Consider the following 27464-nt stretch of genomic DNA (forward strand, 5'->3'; position numbering starts at 1 on the left):
TCCCAAGGAACAATTTTAATACAACATAAAACTTCCCGAAGGTAACAGCAAGACCAGTGCTCGGCACAGCCCAGGAAGACAAGGTCCCATCCGCTTTTACGACATTTTCCATAAAAAAAAAAACAAAACACCCTTCGCACGCCCCAAGAGATGCGTCGCAAGAAAAAAGGGAGACAGAGGGGAGGAAACGCCGAGCCTTGTCCAAAGAGCCTGGCACGAACCACACGCACACGAAATAATCCAGTGAAATACGGAGCCAACGCTTCGGGGTGGGAGATGGCACCGAGGGGCCGGAGCGCGGCGGCGTGGCCCTGTGCATGCAGCAGCAAAGGTTAGAGCATAGAAAACGTTAGAAACTGGGGGGGGGAAAGCACTGGGCTGGCCCTTGGTCCGTCGGGAAGAGAGCTGCGGGAGAAGAAATTTAGAAATTACAGGTAGAGCAGAGCTCGCTTGGGTTGTTTTTTTTTTTTGAAGAATTGAAATACCGTGGTTTTGGTTTTTTTTTTTGAAAAATGGAAATATCGGCTTTTCATGAAATGCATCAACCATACCGAGTGAATGCCCAAAGGTACATCATGGCAGAATAGGGAAAACTAAAAAAAAATAAGACTAAAAACCCTGTTCTTTGCATCAAATTGCTGAATCCCAAGCAATGGTCGGGCCGGGTTTATCCTCCCCAGCCCTGCTCCTCTTGGGAGATGATGGAGCAGGTTGGGAGAGCGGGTTGGGGCTTTCTCAAAAGGAATCATAAAAAAAATAAAACCCTTACATCTGCCACGTGTTTATAAAATGACCCCCACGGCCCTTGGCACGGGTTTTGGGGGATTTGGGGGATTTTCCTGCAGGAGCAGGGGGGCACCGGGGGGGGTTCATGGAGATGGAGGCGACCCTGAATGCACATCTGCCGAGGGGAGCCCTTGGCTTCATTGCTACTTGGAAAACCTGCCCTGTGACTGCATTTTGGGGGCTTTTCCAGCTGAAAGTGAACAAACGGGGAAATTCTTTCGGTTAGAAAACGTCGTGTCATCGGGACGGGGGCCGGGAAACACACGGGAAAGGCTGGGACAGCTTGGACCCTGCAACGCCTCTGTTTAGCTTATAAAAGTAATAAATTAGTTCCGAGTTTTTGCATCGAGTCCTTTCTATTCACAAAGTTTCGGGCCCTGCTGCCGGGGAAACGCCACCGCCGCGCCGAGAGCCCCCGCGACAGAAATCTTGGGCGTCTCTGCAGTTAGTACAAAAGGCAAAGCTCCGGATCTCGGCACGGTCTGGAGATAAAAACCTTTCATCCCACGGCGCAGCAGCACGGGACCCAAATCGGGGAGGTTTTAGGGGATGCCCCGTGCCGGTAGCCCCGAGGGGGCCCCGTCCCCACAGGTCCGGTGGTGCCGGTGGCCGTCCCGCCGCGGCAAGGCGATGCCGGCGGTGCTGTCGGTGCTGAAGAGGCGGAGGGGGTAGGAGGCCTGGCATTCCCAGCCGGCCACCCCTGGCTCCTGCTCGTCGCTCTCCGAGCCCTGCACCGCGATCTGTGGCACCCGGCTGGCTTTGGGCTCCGTGGGCCCCGTGCCCGCGCCCTGCCCGGCGTCGTTTTTGGCCCCGTCCTCGCCTCCCGGCTCGTCGAAGCTCACTTCTTGCACAGCTTCTTGCTTCTTGAAGGAGTCGCGGCGCTCGGAGAGGTTCAGGCGCCTCATCACCACCATCTCCTGCTCCGCCGGCCGCGAAACCGCTCCGTAGCCGTGCTCGCCGGGGTACAGCGGGACGGGCGCTTCGCCCTCCCCAAAAACTTCCCCGGCTCCATCCCGCAGAGGCATCTCCAGCCCCAGTTTTCGGCCGCCCCCGGTCTTCTTCTCGGCCAGGTATGTTGCCATCTTCTCCGCCGACTGCACGCGCTTGAGCAGGGGGGAGCGGGGGCACTCGGCGCTGCGCGGCCGAGCCCCTTGCCGCACGATGGTGGGGGGGGACAAAGTCTTGCCTTGGAAGGGGTGGGAGGGTTTGGGGTGAGCGGGGAGCGGGGACGGGGACCTCTGGGGGGACGTCGGGCGCTGGGCGCAGGCGGGGGTGCAGGCGAGGGGCGAGGGGGGGATGCTGCTGGTGGATTTGCGGCGTCCCACCTTGTAGCGCTGCCCGCTCAGCTTGGGAGCCAGCCCGTGCAGGGTGCTGGGGCGCACGTGGCCGGCGGGTGACGTGGGGGTGCTGGAGGAGGGAGAGGTGCTCTGCGGGGACACAGCATCTGCCGCGGGGAGAGAGAGAGAGGGAGAGAAGTCACCAACCGCCGGGGATGCCACTGTCCCCGTTCCCTCCCTGGGGGAAAAAAGAGGATCCCAACCCCGCATACGTGGTGGTCTTGGTACCTGGGGGCAGATCCGGAGCGGGGCTGCGGCAGGGCGTCGTGGGACCCGGGGACAGGCTGTGTGTGGGGGACTCCGGGAGGCTCTCGCTGGAGGACAGCGAGTGGTGGAGGCCGGAGGAGAAGCTGCGGCTGGTGTGCAGCACCGTCGACTGCTTGGAGATCTTCTTGAAAAGGGATTTCCTCCTTGGAAGGAAGCGCACGGGGAGGTCGGTCACAAATTGGGGGGGAGAAGGAGGCACCCTTGGGGCCTTGGAGATGCTGCTGCCAGCTCTCTTTGAAGCCTGCAGACCTAAATCTGGCGGGGTTGTGCTCCTCCACCTGGACCTCGTGTTCCAGCTCCGGGACACCGGGACCGAACGGGCCATTTTATCCCCCCCCGGTTTATTCTCACCTGTCCTGGCTGTCCCTTTTCCTGCTCTTCTTGCTCCTTCGGGCCATCCGTGTCTTGGAGCTGTTTTTCCGGGCAGGGCCAATTTTGATGGAGGTGTTCTCCAGGGCAGTGGTCCTCAGGGCTACTTTATTGCCACTCTGCGGGTAGGAAAGGGGTCATTACGGCATGCTGGCCCCAAGCACCAGGTTTTAACCCCAAAGAGCTGTCTGCAAGGCAGCCGCGAGCCCCACATCTCACAAACATCACCCCCAACTCCCCCACAAGCTAAACCCTGCGCTCTGCTGCGTTTCACATCCATTTGCTGGGTGGCAGCTCCGTGGCGTTGGCGGCTCCACTGCAGCACCGTCAGATTTCGGGATTCCCACGCTCCCAAGGGTCAGGGATAATTTGCTGCTCGGGCCTGACGCGCTGGTTTGAGCAAGTTGGGCGAGCAGAGCGAGGTGCCTACCTTCAGCAGCAGCTCCACAACGTCCCGGTGCACCAAGCCCAGCACCGACTCCCCGTTGACGTGCGTGATGAGGTCTCCAGCTCTCAGCCCTGCTTCCTGCGCAGGGCTCCCTTCTTCCACACTCTGCAACAAGAGAGCCAGGCTTTTGCTCGGACAAAACCCACACCTGTGGTGTCCCAACGGTGTTACCGGTCCCCGGGGCCACCTACCCAGACCATGTGGTGCACGGCGTAGACGTCGCTGTCCCCCATGTAGACCCGGATGGCTCGCAGCGTGAAGCCGTACTTCTTGCCCGAGCTGTGGATGATGATGGGGGGCCGCAGGCTGGTGATGGCCAGGGAAGAGTCCCGGCTCGGGGACGAGTCTCGGGAAGAGGGGTTGGACGAGAGCGAGTGGGGGGAGATGGGGCTCATGAGGGCACCGCTGCTGAAGTCATCTGCAAGGAGAAGAAGGAGGCTCATGCCCGGGAAGCCACGCGGTGGCCGCGGTGGCTGCAGAAACCAACAACGAACCTGACGTGATGATGAGGGACAGGGCCGAGACGGAGGCGGATTTGGGCACACGGCTGCCGGGAGAAGTTCTCGGTTTCTCCGTCCCGTCCTTCTGGCTGCTCAGCCGGCGGCTGCTGCCTGGCTCCAAGCCCCTGGGAGCTGAATTTTTGGTGCCGGTGCTGTTGCTCCGCAGGCGGATGCGGTTCAGGCTGACGAGATCAGCTGAAAGGGAGGAGGAAGGAGGTGGTAAAATGGCTGAGGATGGGCCCTTTGGACCCTCTACAGGCTTCAGGAGAGCATGGAGAAGCCACCCAACACCATTAGGGACCCTGTCCGCCCCCAAACCCACGCACCAGATAACGCCGAAGTCTTCACCGCCGTGCTGGACCCAGCGTCGGGATCTCCCAGCACAAATTTGGGTCGCTCTGGCTTGGCCGGTGCCACGCAAGGGCTTTCATCTTCCGAGGAGAAGGCAAATTTGGGCATGGTGTCCAAGCTGTAGGTGCTGGTCAGGGCGGCGGGGCTGCGGCTGCGCTCGTGCTGGGAGGTGTAGGGCGTGGAGCTGCAGGACGTCCAGGACCGCAGTCTGCAGGGAGGGAGCCAGAGGGCGCAGAGCACCCATAAATGAGTGAGGAAAGGTGGTAGGAAAGGTGGTCCTGGGTCTCTGCAGCACCCCAGGACAGGTCCCACTGACAGCATCTGATGGGAACACCTTGTGCTCGCATCAGAGTCCCCATCCCAGCACTCACCGGGGCTCTGCACCTGACAGCCGGCTCCTGTCCTCGTCTCCCGAGTGCCGGTCCCAGCGCTCCCCCCTGTCCTCCTTGTCCTCGCTGTGGCTCCGATCGGAGGACGAGAGGCTGAGGTTGGAGTGCGTGGCCAGGTACTCGGAGCTGCTGTACACCTGGGGAACAGGCGAGAGGTCAGAACAGAGCAGGAATACTGCTGGGGGGGGGTCCTGCTTGTGGGATCAGCTCCCTGGCATCACCCCGCTGGGGTTTTAGAGGACGGATCAAGCACCTTGCTAAAGCGATGGGAGCAGGAGGAGAACTGGCCGATCTCCACGGAGGATTCCTCGTCGTTGGTTTCTTCGTCCTCCGAATCCAAGTGGCGGTACCTCTCGGAGCGAGCTGAAAGCAAGAGCACCAGCGGTGAGGGCTGACGTCCTGCCACGAGGGAACAGGAGGCGTCAGGAACCCCGGGAACGTTTTGGGATGAGAAAGCAACGCTTTTGTTAAGGTTGAGCAGTGCAGAAACAGATTTACATCTGTTTTTTGCGACTTAGCTCAAGGTGTAAAATGACAGGGTTCACCCAGGAGATTTTCATCTCCTGCTGCAGCATCCGCCCTGCAGCGGGGCCAAAGGATCGCGGGGGCAAGGGGCTGGAGGTGGCCTCACTGTCGAAGTAGCTGGTGTCGTCCTCGGACTCCAGCTGGGGGATGAACTCTGCCTTCTGCCGCAGGAGCCCGTTCCAGTCCAGGTGGAGGAAGAAGGCATGGTGCTTCACCTCGTGCGCACCCCCTGGCAGGCAGAGAAACCCCCGTGAGGAGAGCACATCCCGAAACGTCCCCAGCCCCAACAGCACCATCTCCTCTCCCCCAGGATGGATCTGTGCCTTGCACCGTGTCCTTAACACAGCAGGACACGCTTTATCACACAAGCAAGTGGCTTGATACGATTGCTACGGGTGCCTGGTGAAGCCCCAAGTGCTGCTGAGCCTGGAGCTGCCTCGAGCCCATCCTAGCACACGTACCGGTGCCCAAGCGCTCGAGCGGGCACTGCCTCAGCAGCCGGGTGATCAGGTCCTGAGCATCAGCAGGAAGAGCCTCGTCCCCCTCTGGCCACATGATTTCATCTGCAACAAAAGGGGAGGTGAGCGCGGAGCCCCTCGGGTGCAGAGAGCAGCGGATGGGGGCGAGGGGCTGGGCAGGATGAGCAAAAGGAGCAGCAAAACGTGCCAGCGGCTGCGGGCACTCACCGCTGATCACCTGCCCGAAGAGCTCCTCGGGGGTGTCCCCGAAGAAGGGGACGCAGCCCACCAGGAACTCGTAGAGGATGATGCCCATGGCCCACCAGTCGACGGGCTTCCCGTAGCCCTGGATGAGGATGACTTCTGGCGCGATGTACTCGGGCGTGCCGCACACCTGTGTTAGAACCAGCGCTGGGTGCTGCTGACACCTCCCCAACAACCTCTGCACCGGGCCCCGAGCCTATTTCGGGTGCCAGTGAGGGCCACCCTCGTACCTGCTTGTCCATGAACTCCCGAGTGTCCTTCTCCATGTGCCCTTCGTAGAGGTTGGTGGTCATGTTCATCAAGCCAATCTTGGACAGGCCGAAGTCCGTCAGCTTGATGTGGCCCATGGAGGTGATGAGCAGGCTGGAAGAGAAGGAGCCACCTCGTTGTCTTCCTCTCCTGGCCTGGAGCAGCCCCTCTCCCTCCCAGCCCAGCCCCTGCCCCTTTGTGGGACCAACCCCTGCCCTCACTTGTCGGGTTTGAGGTCGCGGTGCACGATGCCGTAGTTGTGGAGGTACTCCAGCGCCAGGACGGTCTCAGCAAAGTACATCTTCGCCATGTCCACAGGCAGCGGGCCCATGTTCTTCAGCAGCGTGGCACAATCCCCCCCTGCGGGAACAACACGGCTGCTCCTGAGCACTTGGAAAAGACGGAGGGGTCTCCAGGAAGAGTTAGGCAGGCTCCCAGTGAGACCCTCCCATCCCTCCTCGGAGCTGCAGCTCAGCCCGAGCATGAGGCAGAAATGTTCTCCTAGGTGAGGCAGCCACCACCTACATCAGGGTGGGACTGGGGATGACAGCAGGGCTTCCTTCTGCTCCCCGAAGTGAAGCAAAGCAGGAGCCATCAGGATGGCATCCTTAATATCAGACACCTGGCTGTTATCGGGGTCTCTCCACTTGTCCCCCCTCCTCGCTGCACCACCCCAAGCGCCCCGCTCACCTTCCACGTACTCCATCACCATGCAGAGGTGTCGCTTCGTCTCGAAGGAGCAGAACATGCTGACCACGAAGGGGTTCTCGGCGAAGGTGAGGATGTCCCTCTCCACGAAGACCTGCTGGATCTGGTTGCGCAGGATGAGGTTCTGCTTGTTGATCTTCTTCAAGGCGAAACGCTGCCGCGTCTCCCTGTGCCTCACCAGGTACACGGCCCTAGGAGAGAGAGAGCCACCAGACCTCAGAACACATTCTCCAACCTCTGGCACCGATCCCATGGCACACGGGGCTTGGACAGGCAGGACGAGCAGCAGCTAGGGTCAGAAACATGCAAATTCAGCGCACGTGGGCTTGGAGGTGTCTGCAGGTGGAAGCAAGGGTTGGAAACTACGAGCACGCTGCCAGGAGGTCTGTTTGCTGCACGGCAGGGAAGGATGCTCCAAGCGTGCCACCAGCGCCTGCCCAGCCCTCCCAGCTCACCCGTAGGCCCCGTTGCTGATCAGCTTGATGGTCTCGAAGTCACCCTCGCAGGGTTTCCTCCGAGGAGCAGTGACCGAAGGCTGGCTCTGGAAAGAGGCAGAGGGGCTTTAGCGTGCCCGTGGTGCTCCGTGTGCCCCCCCGTGCTGCTGGCAGGCAGGAATTCACACAGAGCTATGGTGTGGAGGGCAGCAGGATGGTGCTGGGGGCACCGAGTGGGACACGCGTGGGGACATGCAGCTGGGACCCTGCTCACCTCGCAGGTGTCGTCGTTCTCTGGCGTGATGGTGTTCCCGCTGTCGAAGTGGTCCAGCTGCACCATTTCTGCAGAAGACAGTGACGGTTTTCACCTTCTTCATGCTCAACCTCACTTTATCCCAAAAGAATCCCCCAGCTATCACCTTCCCTCCAGTCTCAGAGATCCCACATGTGGGGTTAGCTACATGCTTTGTTCAAGCCATTGTCTGGAGAAATTCAGGTCGGGGCATTAGGAGGTTAAACCGGAGGTCAAACATTTACATAATTCTCTTTTTCCCATAGTCATTCCTGTGTTCTTCAAGGATTATGGTTCCCCCCCCTCCTTCCCAAAGCCTTGGCTTCCTATGGATTAAGTGTTCTTGAGATTAATCTGCTTTGCTGAACATGTTGGGAGCAATAATGAGAGGCTGGGCTGGCCTGGAGGCTTGGCTGCCGTCCTGGACCTGCAGCCCAGCCGGCTCCAGCCACTGCCTGCACCTCCCGGTGCCTGTCTGTGCTCACTGCAGCAGGACGGGGAGCAGGAGGGGCTCACGACCCCCTGCAGACCTCACCCCAGCTCTTCCTTACCCTCCAGCGGGTCCTTGACGAGCCCCAGCTGGCTGATGATGTAGCGGGGAATGTCGGTTTTTATTCCCTGGCCGACTTTGGCGTGTCCCTCTGCGGCTTCCAGGAGGTGATAGAACTCCTCGGGGTCAAACTCCTAGACGGGGAAAAACCCAGTGTGGTCAGGGAGTGAGGCTTTGCCAAGTCCGACCTTCCCTCTGAGCTTCACAGTGAGCGGGGCACAGGCTCTGGATGCTTGCTGGAGACAGCTGAGCGCTCTGCTCCTGGCTCTAGCATCATTCCTCCAAGCACGAAGGGATTTTAAAACCCCTGCAGCCCATGGCCTGGCTTGGGAGGAGAAACCTCACAGAGAGCACACCAGCAGCACGCTTCAGAAAACGCTGGAACCACAGCAGGTATGAAAAGCCAGCGTTTCAGCAATTCAGCACGACGCAGCACAACGAAACCCGGGTGAGAAGGTTTGCAAAGAAGTTCCCATCCCCATGCTCTGCTAAAAAAAACCGGCCTCTCCCCTCCACGAAACAGCTCTAACTCTGAGAATGGGCTCAGCTCATCTCGGCAGCCTGGGCTGCGTGTGAGCAGCGATTCCCCCGGGGGACCCAGCAGGGTGGAGAGAAGAGGCTCTTCCTAGCAGGACTCCTCCTCCGTGGAACTGACCGTGGAAGACAAACACCCACGGGGAGCTGCAGCGTCTTACCAGGCACTCCAGGAGGCGCGCAGGACGCGAGATGATTATCAGCAGCTTCCTCACCAGCTGGTCGATGAACTTCACTTCCTCGCTCTCCGAACGCTCCTGAGCCTGCCGGAAAAGGGGACGGAAGCCTGGAGTCACCGACGGCCTCGGGAGACGGCGCCGGGCAGGGAATTGCCCCCACTCACGTCTCTCAGCATCTTCTCGAGCTTCTCCTGCAGCTCCATGAAGTAGCGGGAGGTGATGAGAGCCCCCTGGGACTTGGCCAGGCAGTCGCGGGCCAGCTCGATGATCTGGTGGTGGATGAAGCCCAGGACCCCATCGGCCAGCGGCAGGGTGCTGCTTGGAGAGAAGTTCCTGATGGTGTCCTGCAGCCGCTCCTCCATCTGGGCCGTGGCCTGCGAGGCAGAAGGGATGGTGACACCCACAAACGCGTGTCCCCATGCCACCTCCCGGCCTTGTGCTGCCACCCCCCACAGCTCCAACCTCTGGTCCCACCTGGGACCAGCCCGCAAAAGCCCCACCAGGGTCTCTGGAGACGGCTGCCTGCACGTGTGACGACGCAGAGCTGCGTGTCCCTGCCTCCCTGGCTCGTTCCCACGTCCCCAGCATCCCCCAGCACCCCCCACATCTACTCATGCATTTCATGTTCCAGCACACTGATTTTTCCGGAGGAGCTGTCAGGATGCTGTGGGGCACTGATGCCATCGTCCCCCTTCCCCCCCAGGCCAGGGTTACCTTGGGGAACCGCTCCTTGTAGACATGGTTCATCATCACCACCTCATTATCAAACGTTCCGCTCGTCCGTCCAGGGCTGCGGGGTGGGAAAGCCGGCTGCGTTACGAGACCGAGGCATTTACAAGTATGCAAATAGCTACTGCCCCCGGAGAGCTGCTGCAATTTGTTCTCTCCTCGTTGTCCCTGGTGTCACAAGCCGTTAGAGCCCGTCCAAGTGGAGCGCTCAGCCTTGGGCCAGGAGCTCCAGCACCATCAGGATCACCTGCGCTGGTTGGGATGTCCCTGGGGTCCCCATCACCGCACGCCTACAGCCACCAGCAGCTCTCCCCTTCCCCAGTTTCAGCGTTTCCATCCTGAGCAGGGGGTGCCAGCCCCACGCACGTCCTGACAGAGCCTGGTCAGGCCCTGGGAGCGCCGACCTCCTGCAGACTCAGCTCTCCAAACCCAAGTCACCAGAAAAGCCACAGGCATTTTGAAGCCGGGCCACCGGAGCTGCGTTAGTCACTTGGCTCCAACCAGCCGGCTGATCCTCGGCTTCCTCTCGTGCCATCGTTTCTGCTTCAGCCCCTGCCGTGATGTCAGTGGCAGAGACAGCAACGACAAAGCTGCTGGAAGGACGCCGAGACTGCAGCCGGGTACCCGCAGCCCTCCCGGATCCCACAGGTTGGTGCTGCAGTTGCCCTTTTTGCAGTTCACAAGCCACAGCAGAGAAATCCCAACCCCTTCCCCACCTTCCCCGCAGCAGGCACGGGGACCAGCAGGAGAAAGCTTTCTTTTCCCTCACCCGACGTTGCTCCTCGTGCCACCAGCACCAGGGCCGTAATCTCATTATGCAAAGCAAGCGGCAGGAGCAGGCAGCCACTCATTAACCACTGTGTAATAAATGCCATAACGAACCCCCGACTGGCTCGCTCAGGAGCTGAGCCCCAGCTCAGCACAGAGCCCCTGCTCGTGCTTCACGGCGCTGATCGCAAAACTGGCGTTTCCTCAGCGGAAGGGTCGCCACCTGCCAAACCTGCCAGCTAATTAATCTGCTTTTAATGAAATTGCAGCCGAAAGCAGCAGCAAGTCGCCTTCCCAGCCCTCCGAGCAATTTGCGGAGCCCCGGGAGAGCCGCACCTCTGCCTGCCCTCCTGCTTAAGAGCAGGCTGGGGAGGTGCGGACGTGCCTGCGGTGCTTGGCTTTTGTTAAAGGAGGCAACGCTTCCAAAGCTGAGCACGCAAACAGGCTGCTTAATCCCCTAACGGCAGCTCAGGCCGCTGGCCCTGCGGCCGTGACATCTGATAAAGTGCCCTCGGAGCAGATGCCACCACTTGGGCTCCTGCTCTGGGGTCCCCAGGTCTGCCAAAACCCCGTGGATCACGCGGCAGGAGGCTGTGAAAGGGCAATTTTGGAACAAATGCTGCTTTCCCCAACCTCAAACCAAGTAATCTCATTTTTAAGTGTCATCCTGACAGCCAAGGGACTGCTGGAAAGCAGAGCCTAGCTGCAGAAGCACGGAGTTTTACCACTTCTTTACAAGGGGAAAAGACGTATTGGGGCCAACCCCATGGCTAAGCAGGACCAGGATGTCCCAGGAGGAGCTCAGGAGCTGGCAGAAGTGGCCAGAAGCGGGTCCCTGAGCATCGTCACACCAGCACAGGTGGTTTCTGTACCTCAGGCTCCTGGATCGTGGGCGCAGGCAGGGCGAGTGCCGCCCGTCCTCGTCCGTGACGCTCTCCGTGCTGCGGAAATGCTTGGAAAGGAAATGCAGCTCGTCGGGGGTGGGCTGGTACGGCAGCTGGTGCAGCCGCTCCTGGGAGGACGAGGACGACTGCAAGGAAGGACAGACACGGTCAAGAAGGTCAGGAGACGGGTCGGTGCCTGGCAAGCAGCAAACCCGCCGGGAAAATACGCCTCGAGCCTCTTAGTAGACTGGAAAAACTGATGAGCAGCATGTGGCATTGCTCCACGTGCACCTCCTGCACTCACTGCGTGCAACACGGGTGGCAGGAGCTGGCCGGGACTTTGTGCACTGCCTGCACCCACCCCAAAATTCAACCTCTGGCTCTGTCCAGGGCCTGATCCCATCCACCTGGGGCATCCCCAGCAGCTCCTGTCCTGCCCTTTCTCAGCACGGACGTGTCCCGTGTGTATTTCAATGAGATGCAGCAAAGCTTTAACATGCAGGAGGAGCTGCTGCCATTAGCGGGGCTCTGCAGCGTTCCTAAAATTAGGAACACACGACGCAGCTGCTGCACGTGATGCTGCAGGGCTCGGGATTCACCCAAAGCTCCCAAAGCACTTTGCTTCTTCTCGCCTCCTGCCCCACGAGAGCCAACCTTACCGAAACGGTGGAGCTGGGGGTGTTGGTCCCATAGCCAGACGAGGGCAGCGAAGCCAGCGACCACCTTCTGCCATCAGCCCTGCAAGAGCAACGCGCGCCTGTCACACGCTGGAGAAAACACGTGAATGCACGCGCAGAAATAACATCAGGATGAGAAGGATGGGAAAAAGGACTGCTGTTGGCTCCTGTGAGAAAGCCCTGAAGCCTCTTGCCAGAACGGGATGAAAATGGGTGAAATAGTGGTGGTTTTGCACAGTTCATGACCCTGGGTGAGGTGGGCTATTCCCTCTGTGACGGGGACGCTGCTGGGGTGGGGAACCCAAAGCGATGGCAGCCACAGCTCCACAACAGCCCTGCCCTGCTCAGCCACGCGCTGCACTCGAGCGGCTCTGTTTCCAAAAGGGAAAAAGTAAAAAGTGAGAATCTGATTTTAATTGGAGCAAAATCCTAGCTCCTGGGACTTCGTTCTGGGAGAAATCAGGATTCCTAAGAACCCGTGCAGGGCGCACACAGCCAGCAGAGCCTCGTTATAAACAGGAAGGCAAACGCTCGCACGTAGGCGAATGCTTCCTCTTGGACACGTTTCCAACGGAGCGGGTCAGGATGAGGCCCTTCACCTCCCGGCGCCGTTTCCCATGCGTGCAGGACAGGGCCACGATGCAGGGGCCGAGGACGACGGAGCTGGCGATGCGCTGGCTCCTACGCCACGGGGATGTCCGCAAAGCCCTTTTGGCTTTTTCCTCCAATACGAGCGTGAAAACTAAACACAAGCCTCCAGGTTTTTTCCATGCGCCAATCCAGGGGTTAACGTCATCCGTCTGCCCCCGTGCGTGAACTCCAGCACGAGGAACAGAGCGGGACAGAATTTGGGGCTGGGGGACAGCGTGATGGGAACGGGTATGTTTCTCTTCCCGCAGCAATCCCTGCAGCCCTTCTGCAGCTGGGGATCTTCCCGCTAGGGATGCACGGCACGGACAGAAGGAAGGGGAGCGGGGACGTGCCCAGGTGGAGCAAATGCTGACACCAAAGCAGCTCCCCTCCACAAAACCCTTCTCCCAGCCACTACTTGCCTGTCGGTCCGAGGAGCATGGCTGGAAGGTGACGGGAAGCACCGGTCGCAGCAGCAGGGCAAAAAACAAAACCAAAACAAAAATCGGGAGGAATAAAAAAATCATTAAGACCAACAGAACAGCCCCAATTTGTGGATGGTGGTGATGATTAGGGCGATGAGGCGCTCACCTGCGGGCGAAGGGGAAGTTGACGGAGGTGCTGGTGGAGAAGTTACGTGGGCTGTCCAAGGGGCTGCTCCCGGCTGCAGGGGAAAAGGAGAATTAATCACAGCATTCCCTACACCATCCCTCTGCTGCCTCCTGGAAAAGCCACCAAGCACCCAGGCAGCACCCGCAGGGCCCTCGCTGCCCCCCCAGGATATTGGGGTAATTTGGGGCGATGCCCAGCCCAGCCTCAGCACTCCCCTTACCCGTCGGCACCGAGAGCGGCGAGAGAGGACGCGAGAGGGTCGGAGAGGGCGTCCCCACCACCAAGCTCTTCCTGTTGCTGCTTCGGCAACTGGGGAAGGAAAAAGAAAAGGGGATTCATTTGGGAAAGCAAAGCACAGGTCGGGCTCAGACACGTGCGGGTCGCTTGCAGGCAGAGCCCTGCAGCCCCAGCTCCAGCTCGCTCGGGTGGCAGCGAGGGGACACGGCTGCTGTCACCGCATCGATCACAGATTTGTGCCCCCGGGAAGATCATGTCCCCAGAGAAATGCTGCTGGAGAAGGGCTGGCAGTGTTAGTTTGGAAGCCAAACCGTCTCAGCAAAGCCCCACTTCTGGTTTTGGCCTGCCGGGAGGGAAGATGCATGCGGGCTGTTGGGCAAGAATAGAAAAAGGGATCTAAAAGGAGGAAGCGACAGAAATGCCAAGTTGCTTCAGGCCACCGCCAGCCCCGCTGCGCAGCGTGGAAAATGCCCCCGGTTCCTACATCCCTCGTGTCCCTCGTGCCCAGGGGGAGGACAGCCAGGCCCTAAACCCCCAGCCCCATGGAGAAACCCCGCTGCCTTCACCAGGTTGGCAGCATCCCCGTCCCCTCTGCTCTGCCTGTCGGTGCTCTATTCGCAGGGTGCTGTGCTCCTCCAAAGCAGCTCCAGGAGAAAGCCACGTGTGTGACAGTGCAGGACAGAAAGCAGCACCGTGCACGGCTCCACGCTCATGGTTTTATCACCCCGTCCCGGTGCTGCTCGGGGTCTGCACGCCAGCACCCACAAGGAAACAAGAGAAAGAGCACGTCTGCAAGCACGAGGTCTCTGTGTCATCACCGACACTCGCGCCCTCCACACGCACAAGACTTCAGTGCTCCTCGCAGGAATTTCATTTTTGCTTCCTTTCGCTGTGAGCCACGAGCTCAGGGCTTCCCCTGCCAGCGGGGACCTGCTGCTTTGCTGCCCACCCGCCCACGACGCTGCTGCAGCCCGCACACAGCCCACGTGAACCTGCTTTTAAAACCCCCCCCCCCGGCCCCACTGAAGCTTTCGCCCTGCTGGGAGGGAACATCCCCAGAGCAGAGCAGAGGCTGGGGGCAGCTCGTGCACGCACGACCGAAGCCGTGTGGGTTTTGTGAACGCCAGGCCGAGGACGAATCCCCATGAAAATGTCAGAGAGCCGCGTTCCAACCAAGTAGGTCAGGCTGCGGTTCCTGCAGCCGCGCTTCCTCCGGCTGCACGTGCTGCACGGCGCCGCCGAGCTGCCTGGCCGCGCTGACAGCACCTGCTAAGGGCCGTGGTTTAACAGCCAGGCACAGGGGCACAGCCCCGGGACAAAGAGATGCTCCCCGGGTCCCAAAGGCACGAGCAGCACGGGCAGCACGAGGTGGTTCCCAGCAGGGAAGGGCTGATTTAACCCAGCATTATCCAGCGTGCTTTTTTTTGCCTCCTCCTCTCAAAAAAAAAAAAAACAGGGTCCACGTCTCTTTTGCTCGAGGTCCAGGGTGTGGGGAGCACCCCAAAGACCCTCCTGGCCCCTCCGTTTGCTCTTGCAGCTCACGCCCAGGACCCAGCTGAAGCTGCAGCACCGCCGGCTGCGCGCACCCTCCCCAGCACCCATGGGTGCAGCAGCAAAACCGCAGCACCCAGCTGTGCTGTGCCAGGCCGGGCACACGAGGCACCACAAGCCAACGTGCTCCGCTGCCAAGCCAACCCTGGCAGATATTTATCAGGCAGAACTGCAAGATTTGGTGCAGCTCCCCTCTTTCGCCCTGCCAAGGTGCGGATCTGCTCATCCTCCTCTCGCAGGAGGGGACCCCGAGGGGACGAGGGGCGGTGGGGACAGCGCGGTGCCGTTCCCGGCAGCGCCGCAGCCCCGCGCGGGAGTTTTCATTTTGGAAGTGAAAACAAAAATCTTCGGCTAAGCAAGTTCCAGTAATCTTGACACAGGCAGAGGCTGCTGTTTCCTGTTTCCGCGCGCTCCACCCTCGCTGCTGCAACCATCTTGCTCCGCTTTAACCCTGCTCTGCCTGATGCATCAGCTCCGGGCTGCTGCCCATCCTCTGCAGCACGTAAACCTCGGGCTAAAAACCCAAGCTCCCGAAGGCAGGAGCCGGGGCTGAGGTCCAGCCCGTGCTGCCAGCAGTGCCCCCGGTGCTTAATGCACGCTTGGTGCATTTTTACCAAACATGGAGTGGAAAATCGCCGTCAGCACCCCCGGAGCCGCTCGGACGCGGGGACACGCTGCCTGCGCACGGCATCTCCGAGGCTGTCACCATCCAGTGCTTTGTTTTTGTTTTTTAAAAAAAAAGGATGCGGGAAGCGTGGGACAGCGGCCGTGACCCCGGAGCCTGGAGAGAAATAACGCCTCACCCGGCCCCGCGCGTGATGTCCCGGCACTCGGGGTGATGCTCACCCCCGGGGACAGAGGCAGAATCGTAAAATGTCCCGAGCTGGAAGGGGAAATGCTGGCCGTGGGCAAGCAACGGGGCCGTGGGCATCCTGCTCCTGTCCTGCGGGATCGAGTGACGTGTTTTGGAGAAGGATCAGAGAGTCGGTGACTAAACCCTTCCAGGGCAGTAGGGCAACGCGTGTCAGATGCCAGCCAGCGCTCGTCACTGCCCGTGGGGTGAATAACAGGGCCGAGCTGCCCAGAGGGACCCCCCTGTTAGGGCTGGAAAAGCCCAAACCTGGGTGAATAAATAAATAAAACCTGGGTAAATCCCTGATTTATCCTGCCCGGCGTTTCTGGCTCCCTACCCCGTGGGCTTCACGCGGGACAAAGCCCCTGCCGGTGGCACGGGCACTCGGTTCCAGCGCAGCACGAGGCAAGGGTCGGGCTGATAAGGGCACGGGCGCCGTCTCAAAGTACAAACCACCAGCTCAGCTCCCAGGATTAGGAACCCTCCCGGCCTTCACGTGGCCATGGAGAAAAAGTCCTCCAAGTCCCACCAACAAACGCACGGCGCTCGTGTGCCTGCCGACACGGGGAAGTGCCACGGAGCTGCCAGGCCATTTTTGCTGGAAAAATTCCTTTCCAGTGGGATGATTTTGCTCTTAATGTCGAACCAAGCTGCTGCACCCAAAGTTTCCACACCAGTGCCCAGGGCGATTTCTTCTCCGCGATGTTTGAGACCTCCTGGGATGGGGTCTGCGGTGGGGGATGCTGTGGACTGGGTCGCAGTGGTGAAACGCCCCGTGCTGCCCGGCACAGGCTGTGCACAGCCCTCCAGCACCTCCTCAGCACCACCACGAGATCCAAACCTCCCGCCTCGTGCCTCCCTGCAGAGCCTGGCCCCGTCGGGTGCTCGCCTGATCCCCTCCCCGAGCACCAGGCCTCCTCCCCAAACCCTCGCCGGGCACGGTGGCACAGCGGGCCAGGTCCGTGCTTCTTTTTTTCCTTGTGCTGAGAGAAAACAGCTCAAAGAAAGGAGATGGGGACAAATCTCTGCAGGACTCCCCGCTCCCTAAGGAAACGGCGCTGCCACGTTGAGCCGAGCGCCGTGTGAGCAGCAACGCAGGAGCTGAGCGGCTCCGCACCGTGCTGGCCATTTCACCTCCCCACCACGAGAAATTCGGATCCCTCAGACCCTACGGGGCTCTAAACCACCCCAAACAACACCACGCGTGTCCTGCGTGCTGTGAAATAGCCCAGACCCCGCTCTCGCTGCGGGTTTTAGGAGGAACAATGAAGGAAGAGCAAACCCCGTGCACCTTCGAAGCACCATCTCGGATGCACCCTGCAATTACGCCTCCCCACCAGGCTCCCCCCACGGGGACGGTGCTCGGGCAGCACCCACGTGTAGGGACGGCCGGGATGCCACCCTCACCGCCCCTTGTCCCCCGACGGACCCCGACCCGTGCACGAGGCAGCTCCCGGCTGCGATTCCCCCCGCCAGGAGCGACGCAGGCGCCGTCAGCCCCGCGCCGAGCGGCTTCGTTCGCTAAGCAACCAGCGGCGCTTTGTTCGTGCCAGTCCAACGAGCAACAGCACGGGGGGGGGGGGGGGGACCTCGCCCCCAACCCAACGCCCCCCCCCTCGGCCCCCGCACCCGATTAGCACCGGTTTTATATCAAACTGCGGGGTTCTCGCGGGGTTCTCGCCTGGTTCAGTCCCGTACCCCAAATCTGGAATCTGGGGGTCCCCGGCATCGGGCATCGCACACGTCGCACCTCGGGGGGGGGACATCATCGCCTCCCCCCGTTGCCAGACCCTAAATGCCGCCCCCTCTATGGCACAGGGTTCCCAACCAATGCACCCCCCTCTGATGCACCCCCCAAAAAACCTTGCCCCGCTGGCAGGCAACCCCGCCGTGCAGCTCTCCCAAATAATGCACCCCCAAAGGGTGCCCCTAGGGGACAGCCCCCCCCCACACCACGCGCCCCCAGGTGCAACCCCTGCTGCAACCCCCCCCCCCAAATTGTGCACCCCAAGATCACAGCCCCAGTGCAACCCCCCCCCCAAACCACGCACCAATTCACCCCCCAAAAACCGTGCACCCCCAAGGCACCCCCCCAAACCACGCACCCCCAGAGCATCCCCCAAACCCACACATCTCCAATACAGCCCCCCAAAACCCCACACCCCCAAACCCCCCCAAGCCACGCACCACCAGATTACACCCCCAGAGCCCCCAAACCATGCAACCCCAAGACCCCCCCAAACCATACACCCCCAGATTACACCCCCAGATCCCCCCCCAAACCAAGCACCCCCAGATCACACCGCCAGAGTCCCCCCCAAACCAAACACCCCCAGATTACACACCTAGAGCCCCCCCCCCCAAACCATGCAACCCCCCAAACCACATGCCCCCAGAGCCCCCCCCCAAACCACACGTCTCCAATACGGCCCCCCCAAACCATGCACCCCCAGATCGCACTCCCAGAGCCCCCCCCAAACCATGCACCCCCACATTACACCCCTAGAGCCCCCCCAAACCAAGCACCCCCACATTACACCCCCACATTACACCCCCACAGCCCCCCCCAAACCCAACCCACGCACCCCCAGAGCCCCCCCCAAGCCAAGCACCCCCCCATTACACCCCCAGAGCCTCCCCCCCAAAAACACACACCCCCAAAGCCCCCCCCAAACCACACACCCCCAGATTACACCCCCAGACCCCCCCCAAACCACGCAACCCCCCAAACCCACGTGCCCCCAAAGGCCCCCCCAAACCAAGCACCCCCCCATTACACCCCCAGAGCCCCCCCAAAAAACCCACACACCCCCAGAGCCCCCCCCCCAAACCGAGCACCCCCAAACCTCCCCCTCAACCCCCCGATCCCCCCCCCCCCCTCCGCGTTCAGGCCCCGCACCTCTTGGAGCGCTGCAGCAGGGCCCCGGCCGCCCGCTGCCCCCGGTAACCGGCGGGAGCGGCCCCCCAGCAGCTGGGATCCGACATCGCGGCCCGGAGGGGCCGGAACGGGGCCGAACGGGGCCAAACGGGGCCGAACGGGGCCGAACGGGGCCGGGCCCGGCGCCAGCACCGGGGCCGGGCCTGGGCCTCCCGCCGCCGCCTCCCCGCCGCGCCCGGCCCCTCCCGCCCGGCGGCACCGGGGTTGCCATGGAGCCGCCCCCCCCCCCCCCCCGCCGCCATTACCGGCACCCAACGGGGGGGTGCGGTTGCCGTGGAAACGGGAGGAGCCCCCCCCAAAAAATTGGGGGGGGATTGGGGATAACGGGGGAGTGAGGGAGGCCCCCCCCCCCCGCAGGGAGATGGGGTGCTGGTAGCTAGGGGGGGGCAGGTTGCACCCCAAAATGGGGTCGGGGGTGCTATAGAGATAGGACATCACCCCAAAATGGGGTTGGGGTTACTAGGGAGATGGGGCTGCACCCCAAAATGGGGTCAGGGTTGGTGTAGAGATGCGGCAGCACCCCAAAATGGGGTCGGGGGTTACTATAGAAACAGGACATCACCCCAAAATGGGGTTGGGGTTACTATAGAGACAGGACATTACCCCAAAATGGGGTCAGGGTCAGTGTAGAGGTGGGGCTGTACCCCAAATGGGGTCGTGGGTTACTATAGAGACAGGACATCACCCCAAAATGGGGTTGGGGTTACCATAGAGGTGGGGCAGCAACCCAAAATGGGGTCATGGGTTACTAGGGAGCTGGCTCTGCACCCCAAAATGGGGTCAGGGTTGGTGTAGAGGTGGGGCTGCACCACAAAATGGGGTTGGGGGTACCAAGCAGGTGGGACAGCAACCTAAAATGGGGTCATGGGTTACTATAGAGACAGGACATCACCCCAAAATGGGGTCGGAGTTCCACAGAGATGGGGCAGCACCCCAAAATGGGGTTGGTGTCGGTGTAGAGGTTGGGCTGTACCCCAAAATGGGGTCGTGGGTTACTACGGAGACAGGACATCGCCCCAAAATGGGGTCAGGGTTACTAGGGAGATGGGGCTGTACCCCAAAATGGGGTTGGGGTTGGTGTAGAGGTGGGGCTGCACCCCCAAAGGGGGACAGAGTTACCATGGAGATGGAGCAGCACCCCAAAATGGGGTCGGGGTTGGTGTAGAGGTGGGGCTGTGCCCCAAAATGGGGTTGTGGGTTACTAGGGAGATGAACCTGCACCCCAAAATGGGGTTGGGGTTACCATCGATGTAGGGCAGTTCCCCAAAGTGGGGTCAGGGTTACCATGGAGATGGGGTAGCACCCTAAAATGGGGTCAGGGTTACTATAGAGACAGGACATCACCCCAAAATGGGGTCGGGGTTGGTGCAGAGGTGGGTCTGCACCCCAAAATGGGGTCAGGGTTACCATGGAGGTGAGACATCACCCTAAAATGGGGTTCGGTTATTATAGAGACAGGACATCACCCCAAAATGGGGTCAGGGCTACTATAGTGATGGAGCATCACCCCAAATGGGGTCAGGGTTACCATGGAGATGGGGCAGCACCCCAAAATGGGGTCAGGGTTATTATAGAGACAGGGAATCACCCCAAAATGGGGTCAGGGTTACTATAGAGACAGGATATCACCCCAAAATGGGGTCAGGGTTACCATGGCAATGCAACCACTGCTCATGCATGACCCCCCCCCCCAAACCGGGGCTGGAGGCCCCAAAACCTGCCCCCGGCTCCCCACCACAGACACCCCCGGGGGGCTCCCCTTGGTGCCTCCCCCTGCATCGGGTGCTTCGCCCCATGGGGCCGCAAGGCCTCGGGGTTCCCATATGGCATCCCTCCCCCTCCCAAATTCCCTCCTGCGCTGAGCCGGGGACACCCCGCGCGGAGACCCAGTGACACAAATCCCGGTGCCCGGCCTCGTTTTTTCGACTCCCTGAGTGGGTCAGGTGCTGGCACGTCGCAAGCTCAAACCCCACACGGGACAGCATCACCAAACCGGGCTGAAAATCCCCCAAATCCCCACCCTGACGGGGCCGGGATGTCACCAGAGGGATGTCCTTGTCCCCGGATTGTCCCCCACTGCCCGCATCCCAAAAAAGCAGCCTGGCCCCAGCACCCACCCTCCCCGCAGCCTCCCCTCTTGCACCCCGGCCCCGAACGTCCCCATAACCCCGAGCATCCCACAAGGAGGTGACACGGCTGGAAAAGAGGGCACCGGGGGTTTCCCACGTGGGAGGAAGGCACCGTCCCCAATGCCAACCGGGGCATCCCCCTGGTCCCATTTTGAGGTGATCCCCCCAAAAAACGAGGATGCCCAGGGGCTGAGCTGAAGCCACCTCAGTGGTGATCCCATAGGGGGTCCCCAAAATGGACCGAGGATGCTCGGAGGCCAACCTGAAGCCCCCACAATGGCGATCCCATGGGGTACCCCAAAACGGAGCCATCCCCAGCAGACACCAGCTCACTTTTTGGGGTGACAGACCCCATCTCTCCTCCTTTCCGCCCACCCCGGGGTGTCCCTGGTGGGGGGAACCCACCTCATCGCCCCGTCCCCTTTCCCTGCTGGGTCCCTCTTGGTGTGGGGTGGGGTTTTGGGATTTGGGGGGGGCTTACCTCCAGGGGTGCAGGGTTAGTAACGGGCTGCAGGGGCTGCAGGGGCTGCAGGGGCTCAGTAGGGTCGGGCTCTGGCTGCTTGGGGACAGGCTGCAAGGCAAGGGCATAAACGGGACCCGGTGCCTCGGGGACCCCCCCCCGGGGTGACACCGGGAGGGGGAAAGGGGCTGGGGACAGAGGGATGAGGGATGGGGACGGGAGAGGGGAGAGCTGCAGGGGGGCAGCGGGGATATGGGGGGCCAGGGATGGTTTGGGGGGGGCACAGAGGGGAATGGGGGCTGGGGGGGGGGAGATGGGGTCCTCACTGGGTAGTGGGGGTGTGGGGTGGAAGGGGGAGGGGATGTGGGGGTCAGGGGTGAGGGGATGATTGGGATTAGGGGATGCCTGGGATGAGGGGATGATCGGGATGAGGGGATATTTGGGATGAGGGGATGCTCAGGATGTGGGGATATCCCATTTGGGATGAGGGGATGCTCAGGATTAGGGGATGTAGGGATGTGGGGGTGAGGGGATGCTCGGGATGAGGAGATGATCAGGATTAGGGGATGTTTGGGATTAGGGGATGCTCATGATGTGGGGATATCCCATTTGGGATGAGAGGATGCTCAGGATTAGGGGATGTGGAGGTGAGGGGATGCTCAGGATTAGGGGATGATTGGGATGAGGGCACATTTGGGATGAAGGGATGCTCGGGATTAGGGGATGCAGGGATGCGGGGATGCTCGGGATGCCGCCGCCGCCGGCATCCCAAACCCGGTACCGGTGCCACCGGCAGCCCCGACTCACTCCAAGGTCAGCGAGGGGATCTTCAGCCGGTCCCGCCGTGACTTCATGCCGCCCCGCTCCCCTCCGCTCCGCTCCTCACCGCTCCGCTCCCCGCGCCACCGCCGCCGCCGCCGCCGCACCGGCAGCCCCCGCGCTGGGCGGCTCCCGCGGGCGGGCGGCGGCCCCAACCGGGAGCCGGGCTCGGCCCGCCGGGCCCGGGCCCGCCCCTGCGGCACGGTTCGGCTCGGAACGGGTTGGTTGGCTCGGTTCGGAGCGGCTCGGAACGGTACGGGAAGGTACGGCACGGTACAGCCCGGTACGGCTCGGTACGGCTCGGTACAGCCCGGTACAGCCCGGTACGGCTCGGTACAGCCCGGTACGGCTCGGTTCAGCCCGGTATGGCTCGGTACGGCCCGGTACGGCCCGGTTCGGCACGGCTCGGCAGCCCCCCAGCTCCCAGCACACCCCTCCCAGCCCAGTCCAGAGGCTGCTCCGTTCTGGGATGTGCCCCGGCGCCGCCGATGCCCGCACATCACAGCCCCAGTACGGCCCCAGTACGGCCCCAGTGCCCTCCCCAGCGCACCATTGGCACGGCCCCTGCACGCCCCGTATCCCCCAGTAGAGCCGGCACAGCACCAGTACACCCCTCTGCTCCTTCCACAAGACCCCAAAGCGCCCTAAAACGCCCCAAAACAGCCCCAACAAACCCCAACGCAACCTCAGCGCAGCCTCACAACCGCCTCCTGCCGCACACCAGTCCACCCCAGTGCACCCCAGTACAGCTCAAAACACCCCAGCACACCCCAACATGGCACAGTCCATCCCAGTATGCCCCAGTCCACCCCAGTAAACACACACATTTTGGGACCCTCCAGTATCGGGAACATGGTGATGCCACCCTAGGTTTGGGCACCCCGCGGTGGCATCCAACGCCCGTCCCCACTGACCCGGGGGGCCGGTGACGTGTCCCCAAGCCCGTCCCCCCCCAGTGACACCCCCGTCCCCTGCCCGCTGGACTTACGCTCTCCCTCGGCGCGGCAGGCTCAGCTCCTTCTGCAACGAGAGAAGCAAAGAGCGGGGTCAGGGTGGCCATGGGGACCCGGGGGGGGTGAGCGCGGGGGGACAGCTCCTTCCCAAATCCCCGGGGCTGGTGGCACCGTGGCCAAATCTGGGCACGCGGGCACGAGGACAGCAGAGCAGGAGCAGTGCCGAGCCACCAGGCTGCAGCATGACCCCAGGGGGTGGCCATGCCCCGTCCCCATCCCCGTCCCCCGCTCCCCAGGCATGGGGAGCAGCCGGTGCCCCCCCCATGTTTATTTTTCCAGCCACCAGGAATATTTCTCGCACGAGCTGTTTGCCTGCGGCTGCTGCAACGGGGGCAAAGGGCAGCGGTGCAGCAGGAGCACTGCCTGCTCCGTCCCCCTGGCATTTTGGGGTCCGTCGGGGACCCCCCGGCACCCCCCACTTTGGCACGGCGTGAGCGTGCCAGCACACACAACCCCGCGCCGGGCAAATGCCCACCGCTGGCCTCATCCTGCACCCACCGCCCCCCTGCCCCTAAGCGGCTTAAACACATTCCCAGCGTGGCAGCACCCACGGGTGGGGGCTGAGCGCGCGCCGCTGCGGGGGCGAGCCGTGTCCCCCACGCAGCCGGGGTGCCCGCGCGCCCGTCCCGCTGCCCACGGCCCCCGTGGAAATCCCGGGGCTGGGGCGTGCGGTGATGCAGCAGCATCGCCCTGGCAACGGGTGATATCACGGCCCCGTGCGTGGGGACGCGGGATTTGGGGCCCACGGGTGCTGGTGGGGGACGTGGGTGCCCTTCCCGGGGGGGTGTGGGTGCCAGCAGCACTGGGTGACCCCAGACTCGGGCTGGGGAAGGGGTTGTGGGGTCCCCATGTGGAGCAGGAGCCCCCCAGCACCCTGCTGTCCCCAGCACCCAGGCCCATGCTGCCATCTGAGCACAAGTAGGGTCACCCTCGGGGTTTATTGCAGGCAGGACAGCAGGACAAAGGACAGACCCCCCCCAAGTCCCCAGAATTAACCCCCACTCACGGCACACCCTCCCCACCCCATTTGCAGCTGTGTGGGTGCAGAGCGGGCCCACAGCACCCAGCACCCATCGCTGCTGGGGGCTCTCCAACCCCGCTGAACCCCTGGGGACAGCCACAACACCCTGCAAAGGCCCCAGGGACCCTTGTGGGGTGGCACCACGGGGCCAGCACCCTCAAGGTGCCCAGAGAACCAAACCCACAGGGTGCTGCCCCCATCCACAGGTCCGGGTGGGGGCCAGGATTAAGCTGCTCCCTGCAAGGACGGCATCAGGGACGGCACCGGGGGGGGGCACTTTGCTGCCCAGCATTTTGGGGTGACCCTTCCCACCCCTCCTGCTCCCCCCAGGGACTGCAGGAGCACCCAAGCGCGATGCCCGTGCCGAGAGCCCGGAGCCCCGTGGTGGTGCTGTGGGGGCCGCAGCCCCCACGCACGGTTTTTGCCCGGTGCTGCTGAGCGTGCAGCGGAGCATGGGCGCCCCGGGGAGCTGCCAGCTCGAATGAAGGCAGCGCCGTGCCATCCTCCAGCCGCCCCGACAGCTCAGCCTGGGCCCACGGGGCGGCCGCGGCTCCTTTTTGCAGATGGGGACGGAGGTGTGAGGTCACCCGGAAAATCGGTGCTGAGCCCCCGGGTTCAACGCTCAGCCCCCCCCCCCCCAGTCCCTGCTGTGGTTGTCTCCCCTCTGAGAACGGCAGCGGGTGCCCAGGGCCCCTGTGGGAGGGGGCGCAGGGATGGGCAGGGAGAGGGGGGGCCCCTTGGGGTGCTCAGTGGGAGCTCCCAGTGCAGCCCCCCGGGGATATGGCCCCGTGCTGGGCTCCGGTCCCATCGGGCACGCTGCTCACCTGCAGCACCCACTTCTTGCACACTCACAGCACCCACTTGCACAGGCACAGCACCCGCTTCTTGCACACCCAGCACCCACCTCTCACCTGCAGCACCCACCCCGTGCCCACACAGCACCCACTTCTTGCACACGCACGGCACCCACTTGCACACACCCAGCACCCACCTCTCACCCACAGCACCCACCTCTCGCACACCCAGCACCCACCCCGTGCCCACACGGCACCCACTTCTTGCCCACCCAGCACCCACCTCTCACCCACCCAGCACCCACCCCGCGCCCACCCAGCACCCACCTCCTGCACACGCACACACCCAGCACCCCCCTCTCACCCGCAGCACCCCCTTTCCCTCCCACCCACGCCCCCAGCACCCACCTCTCGCCCCCAGCACCCACCCCTCGCACCCACCCGGAGCCCCCAGCACTCCCCATCAGCACCCACCCCGGCACCCCCTCCACCCTCGCAGCACCCCCGCAGCCCCTCGCCGCCCCCCGCCACCTCCTCGCTCCCGGTGCCCGGTGCCCGGTGCCCTCCCCGCCGCTCACCTGGAGGCCCCGGCGCCGCAGGATGCTGGGCTCGTCCATGCCCGCCGCCGCCTCCCGTTGCGCCCGCTCCGCCCGGTGCGCCCGGGCCGCCGCCTCCCGGTGCGCCCGGTGCGCCGCCCAGCGGCACGGGGCTGGCACGGCACGGCACGGCACGGCACGGCACGGGGGTGGCACAGCTCTCCTGGCTCGGTACAGCCCGGCACGGCTCGGCACGGGGTGATCTGGCTCAGCCCGGCACTGCGCGGCGCGGTGTGACCCAGCCTGGCACGGCACGGTTTGGCATGGCACAGCCCTGCGGGGCTGCGGCACGGCTTGGCCGAGTTTGGCACGGCGTGGTGCTGTTGTGTGTGTTGTGACATGGCACGGCACGGCACGGCACGGCACGGCACGGCACTGCATGGTATGGCACAGCCTGCCGTGGCTTGGGACAGTCTGGCACAGCCTGGCACGGCCTGGCACAGCACGGAACGGCATGGCACGGCATGGCACAGCATAGCACAGCACGGAACAGCCTGGCAAAGCATGGCACAGCATGGCACAGCCTGGCACAGCATGGCGCAGCACTGCACAGCCTGGCACAGCCTGGCACAGCATGGCACAGCCTTGCACATCATGCAACAGCACGGCACAGCCTAGCACAGCATGGCACAGTCTGGCACAGCACGGCACAGCCTGGCACAGCCTAGCACAGCATGGCATGGCACGGCACAACACGGCTCGCTTTGGCACGGCACGGCTCGGTTCATCCCTCCAAGAAGGCCAAGGCTGCAGTGCGTGCCCGCCGCAGCGGGACAGGGCGTCCCAGCCCACCCAGCACAGCCACACTCCCGTCACCGCCGCCCTCTGTCCCCGAGCGAGGCGCACAAGGGGACGCTTTCTGCGGGGACAAGGGGGCTCTGTGCAGGGCCCGCGGTGCCACCCGGCCCCGCCGCCCCGGGGTCATGCGGCCGCGCTGCCAGCGCCCCGCTGACGCCGTGCCCTTGTGCCTCACTGGGGCTTTGTTTGGGCCGCGGGGGACAATTTGTGCTGGGGACCAAGGGGCTGAGTCCCACGGGACATGCGGCCGTCCCGCCGCCGAGCCCTGCGTGCTGCAAACACCCAGAGCCGGCCTCGGAGCTCCAGGTGCAGCCAAACGCAGGCGGCGGAGTCAAAAACACAAAGTGGGGTTTGGGGGGGAAAAAAAAAAAAAAAAAGAACCAACAAAAAGACACCAAACCAGCTCTTTTGCTTACCTTGCTCTTCTTGCTCGCGAGGCTGCGGTGCTTGGCCGGGCCCGTGGCGGGCGTGCGGGCAGCAGAGGGGGACGTTTCTGTTGCTTTCTCTTTTGTTTTTGGTAAAAGTGAGGGAGGCACTCACACCTCACGCCGTGCTGGCAGCACGCTTGCTCTGCCTGGGAAAAGCCGCTCGTAGCAGAAGAGGAAGCAGCAGCCAAGGCAGCGGGGTGCTGCTGCGAGCCCGGGGGGTGCCGCTGTGCCCTGGGGGGTTCCGGGAACCCCAAAAGGAAGGGGATCCGGAGAGGACGGAGCCCGAAAGCTGGGGATCCCCGAGCAGCCCATGCTGGGGTGGTTGCTGCTGGCGCTGGCGGCGCTGGCGCGGGGCGGTGAGTGCTGCTGCGGCGTGCGGAGATGAGAGATAAGTGCAGAAGACTTTCAATGAACGATTCGGGGGCGATAAGGGGGAGATAAGGCGCCTCTCGAGCAGGGCAGGGCAAGAACTTTCACGGTTTTGGGATGGAGGGGGTTGGCCCCAGGCTGCCGGGCCAGGGCAAAACTCAAGGAAGCCCCGATGGGGGCAGCAGGATTGGGCTCGGGAACCCCCTCCAGCACTGCATCCCTGGGGAAATTTAGGGTGCTTTTGGGGTGGGAATCACCTGCGTGGCCGCTCCGCTCCCCCCGTCCCGTTGCACAGCGTGGGGGCGGCTGCCTGCTGCCCACATCCTTCCCAGTACTGGTGGGAGCGAAGTGGGAGCCGACAACCCTGCTACTGGTTAAACTGGCTGTGCGCCCTCCACACGGGCTCGGAGCCACCTCCAGCCACACGGAGCGGCGCTGCCGGGTGCTGGGGAGCGTGGTTTGGGGAACTTCGGGGCAGTTCCCATGCTGGTGGCAGGAGCAGGAGCACTGCAACGCCC

General features: G+C 62.8%; 2 protein-coding genes across 3 annotated transcripts in view; one reads left to right on the forward strand and one right to left on the reverse strand.

The window, feature by feature from the left end:
* On the reverse strand, nucleotides 1–25384 carry MAST3 (microtubule associated serine/threonine kinase 3). Of its 2 annotated transcripts, none has more exons than XM_032203815.1 (28): nucleotides 25334–25384; nucleotides 22916–22947; nucleotides 13161–13249; nucleotides 12920–12992; nucleotides 12751–12771; nucleotides 11681–11759; nucleotides 11010–11167; nucleotides 9355–9430; nucleotides 8805–9014; nucleotides 8623–8724; nucleotides 7929–8061; nucleotides 7360–7427; nucleotides 7107–7192; nucleotides 6634–6842; nucleotides 6165–6303; nucleotides 5925–6057; nucleotides 5659–5824; nucleotides 5434–5535; nucleotides 5079–5201; nucleotides 4701–4810; nucleotides 4430–4584; nucleotides 4034–4266; nucleotides 3702–3902; nucleotides 3399–3625; nucleotides 3190–3312; nucleotides 2742–2878; nucleotides 2352–2533; nucleotides 1–2230 (listed from the first exon to the last, which is right to left on the reverse strand). In XM_032203815.1, exons 1-28 carry the CDS (start codon nucleotides 25370–25372, stop codon nucleotides 1329–1331), a joined length of 4308 nt encoding a protein of 1435 aa, XP_032059706.1. In that variant the 5' UTR covers nucleotides 25373–25384; the 3' UTR covers nucleotides 1–1328. The 2 variants fall into 2 exon arrangements, with proteins under 2 accessions (XP_032059706.1, XP_032059705.1); XM_032203814.1 differs by lacking the exons at nucleotides 22916–22947; nucleotides 25334–25384 and adding exons at nucleotides 21130–21219; nucleotides 21916–21971.
* IL12RB1 (interleukin 12 receptor subunit beta 1) overlaps nucleotides 22147–27464 on the forward strand; it is a 9130-nt gene continuing 3812 nt past the window's right edge. The window contains exon 1 of the mRNA XM_032203925.1: nucleotides 22147–22190. The gene's annotated coding sequence lies outside the window, so the exon portion shown is untranslated. The remainder of the gene's footprint in view (nucleotides 22191–27464) is intronic.

The sequence above is a fragment of the Aythya fuligula genome, chromosome 26 (assembly GCF_009819795.1).
Source record: "Aythya fuligula isolate bAytFul2 chromosome 26, bAytFul2.pri, whole genome shotgun sequence".
NCBI classification, from domain to species: Eukaryota; Metazoa; Chordata; class Aves; order Anseriformes; family Anatidae; genus Aythya; species Aythya fuligula.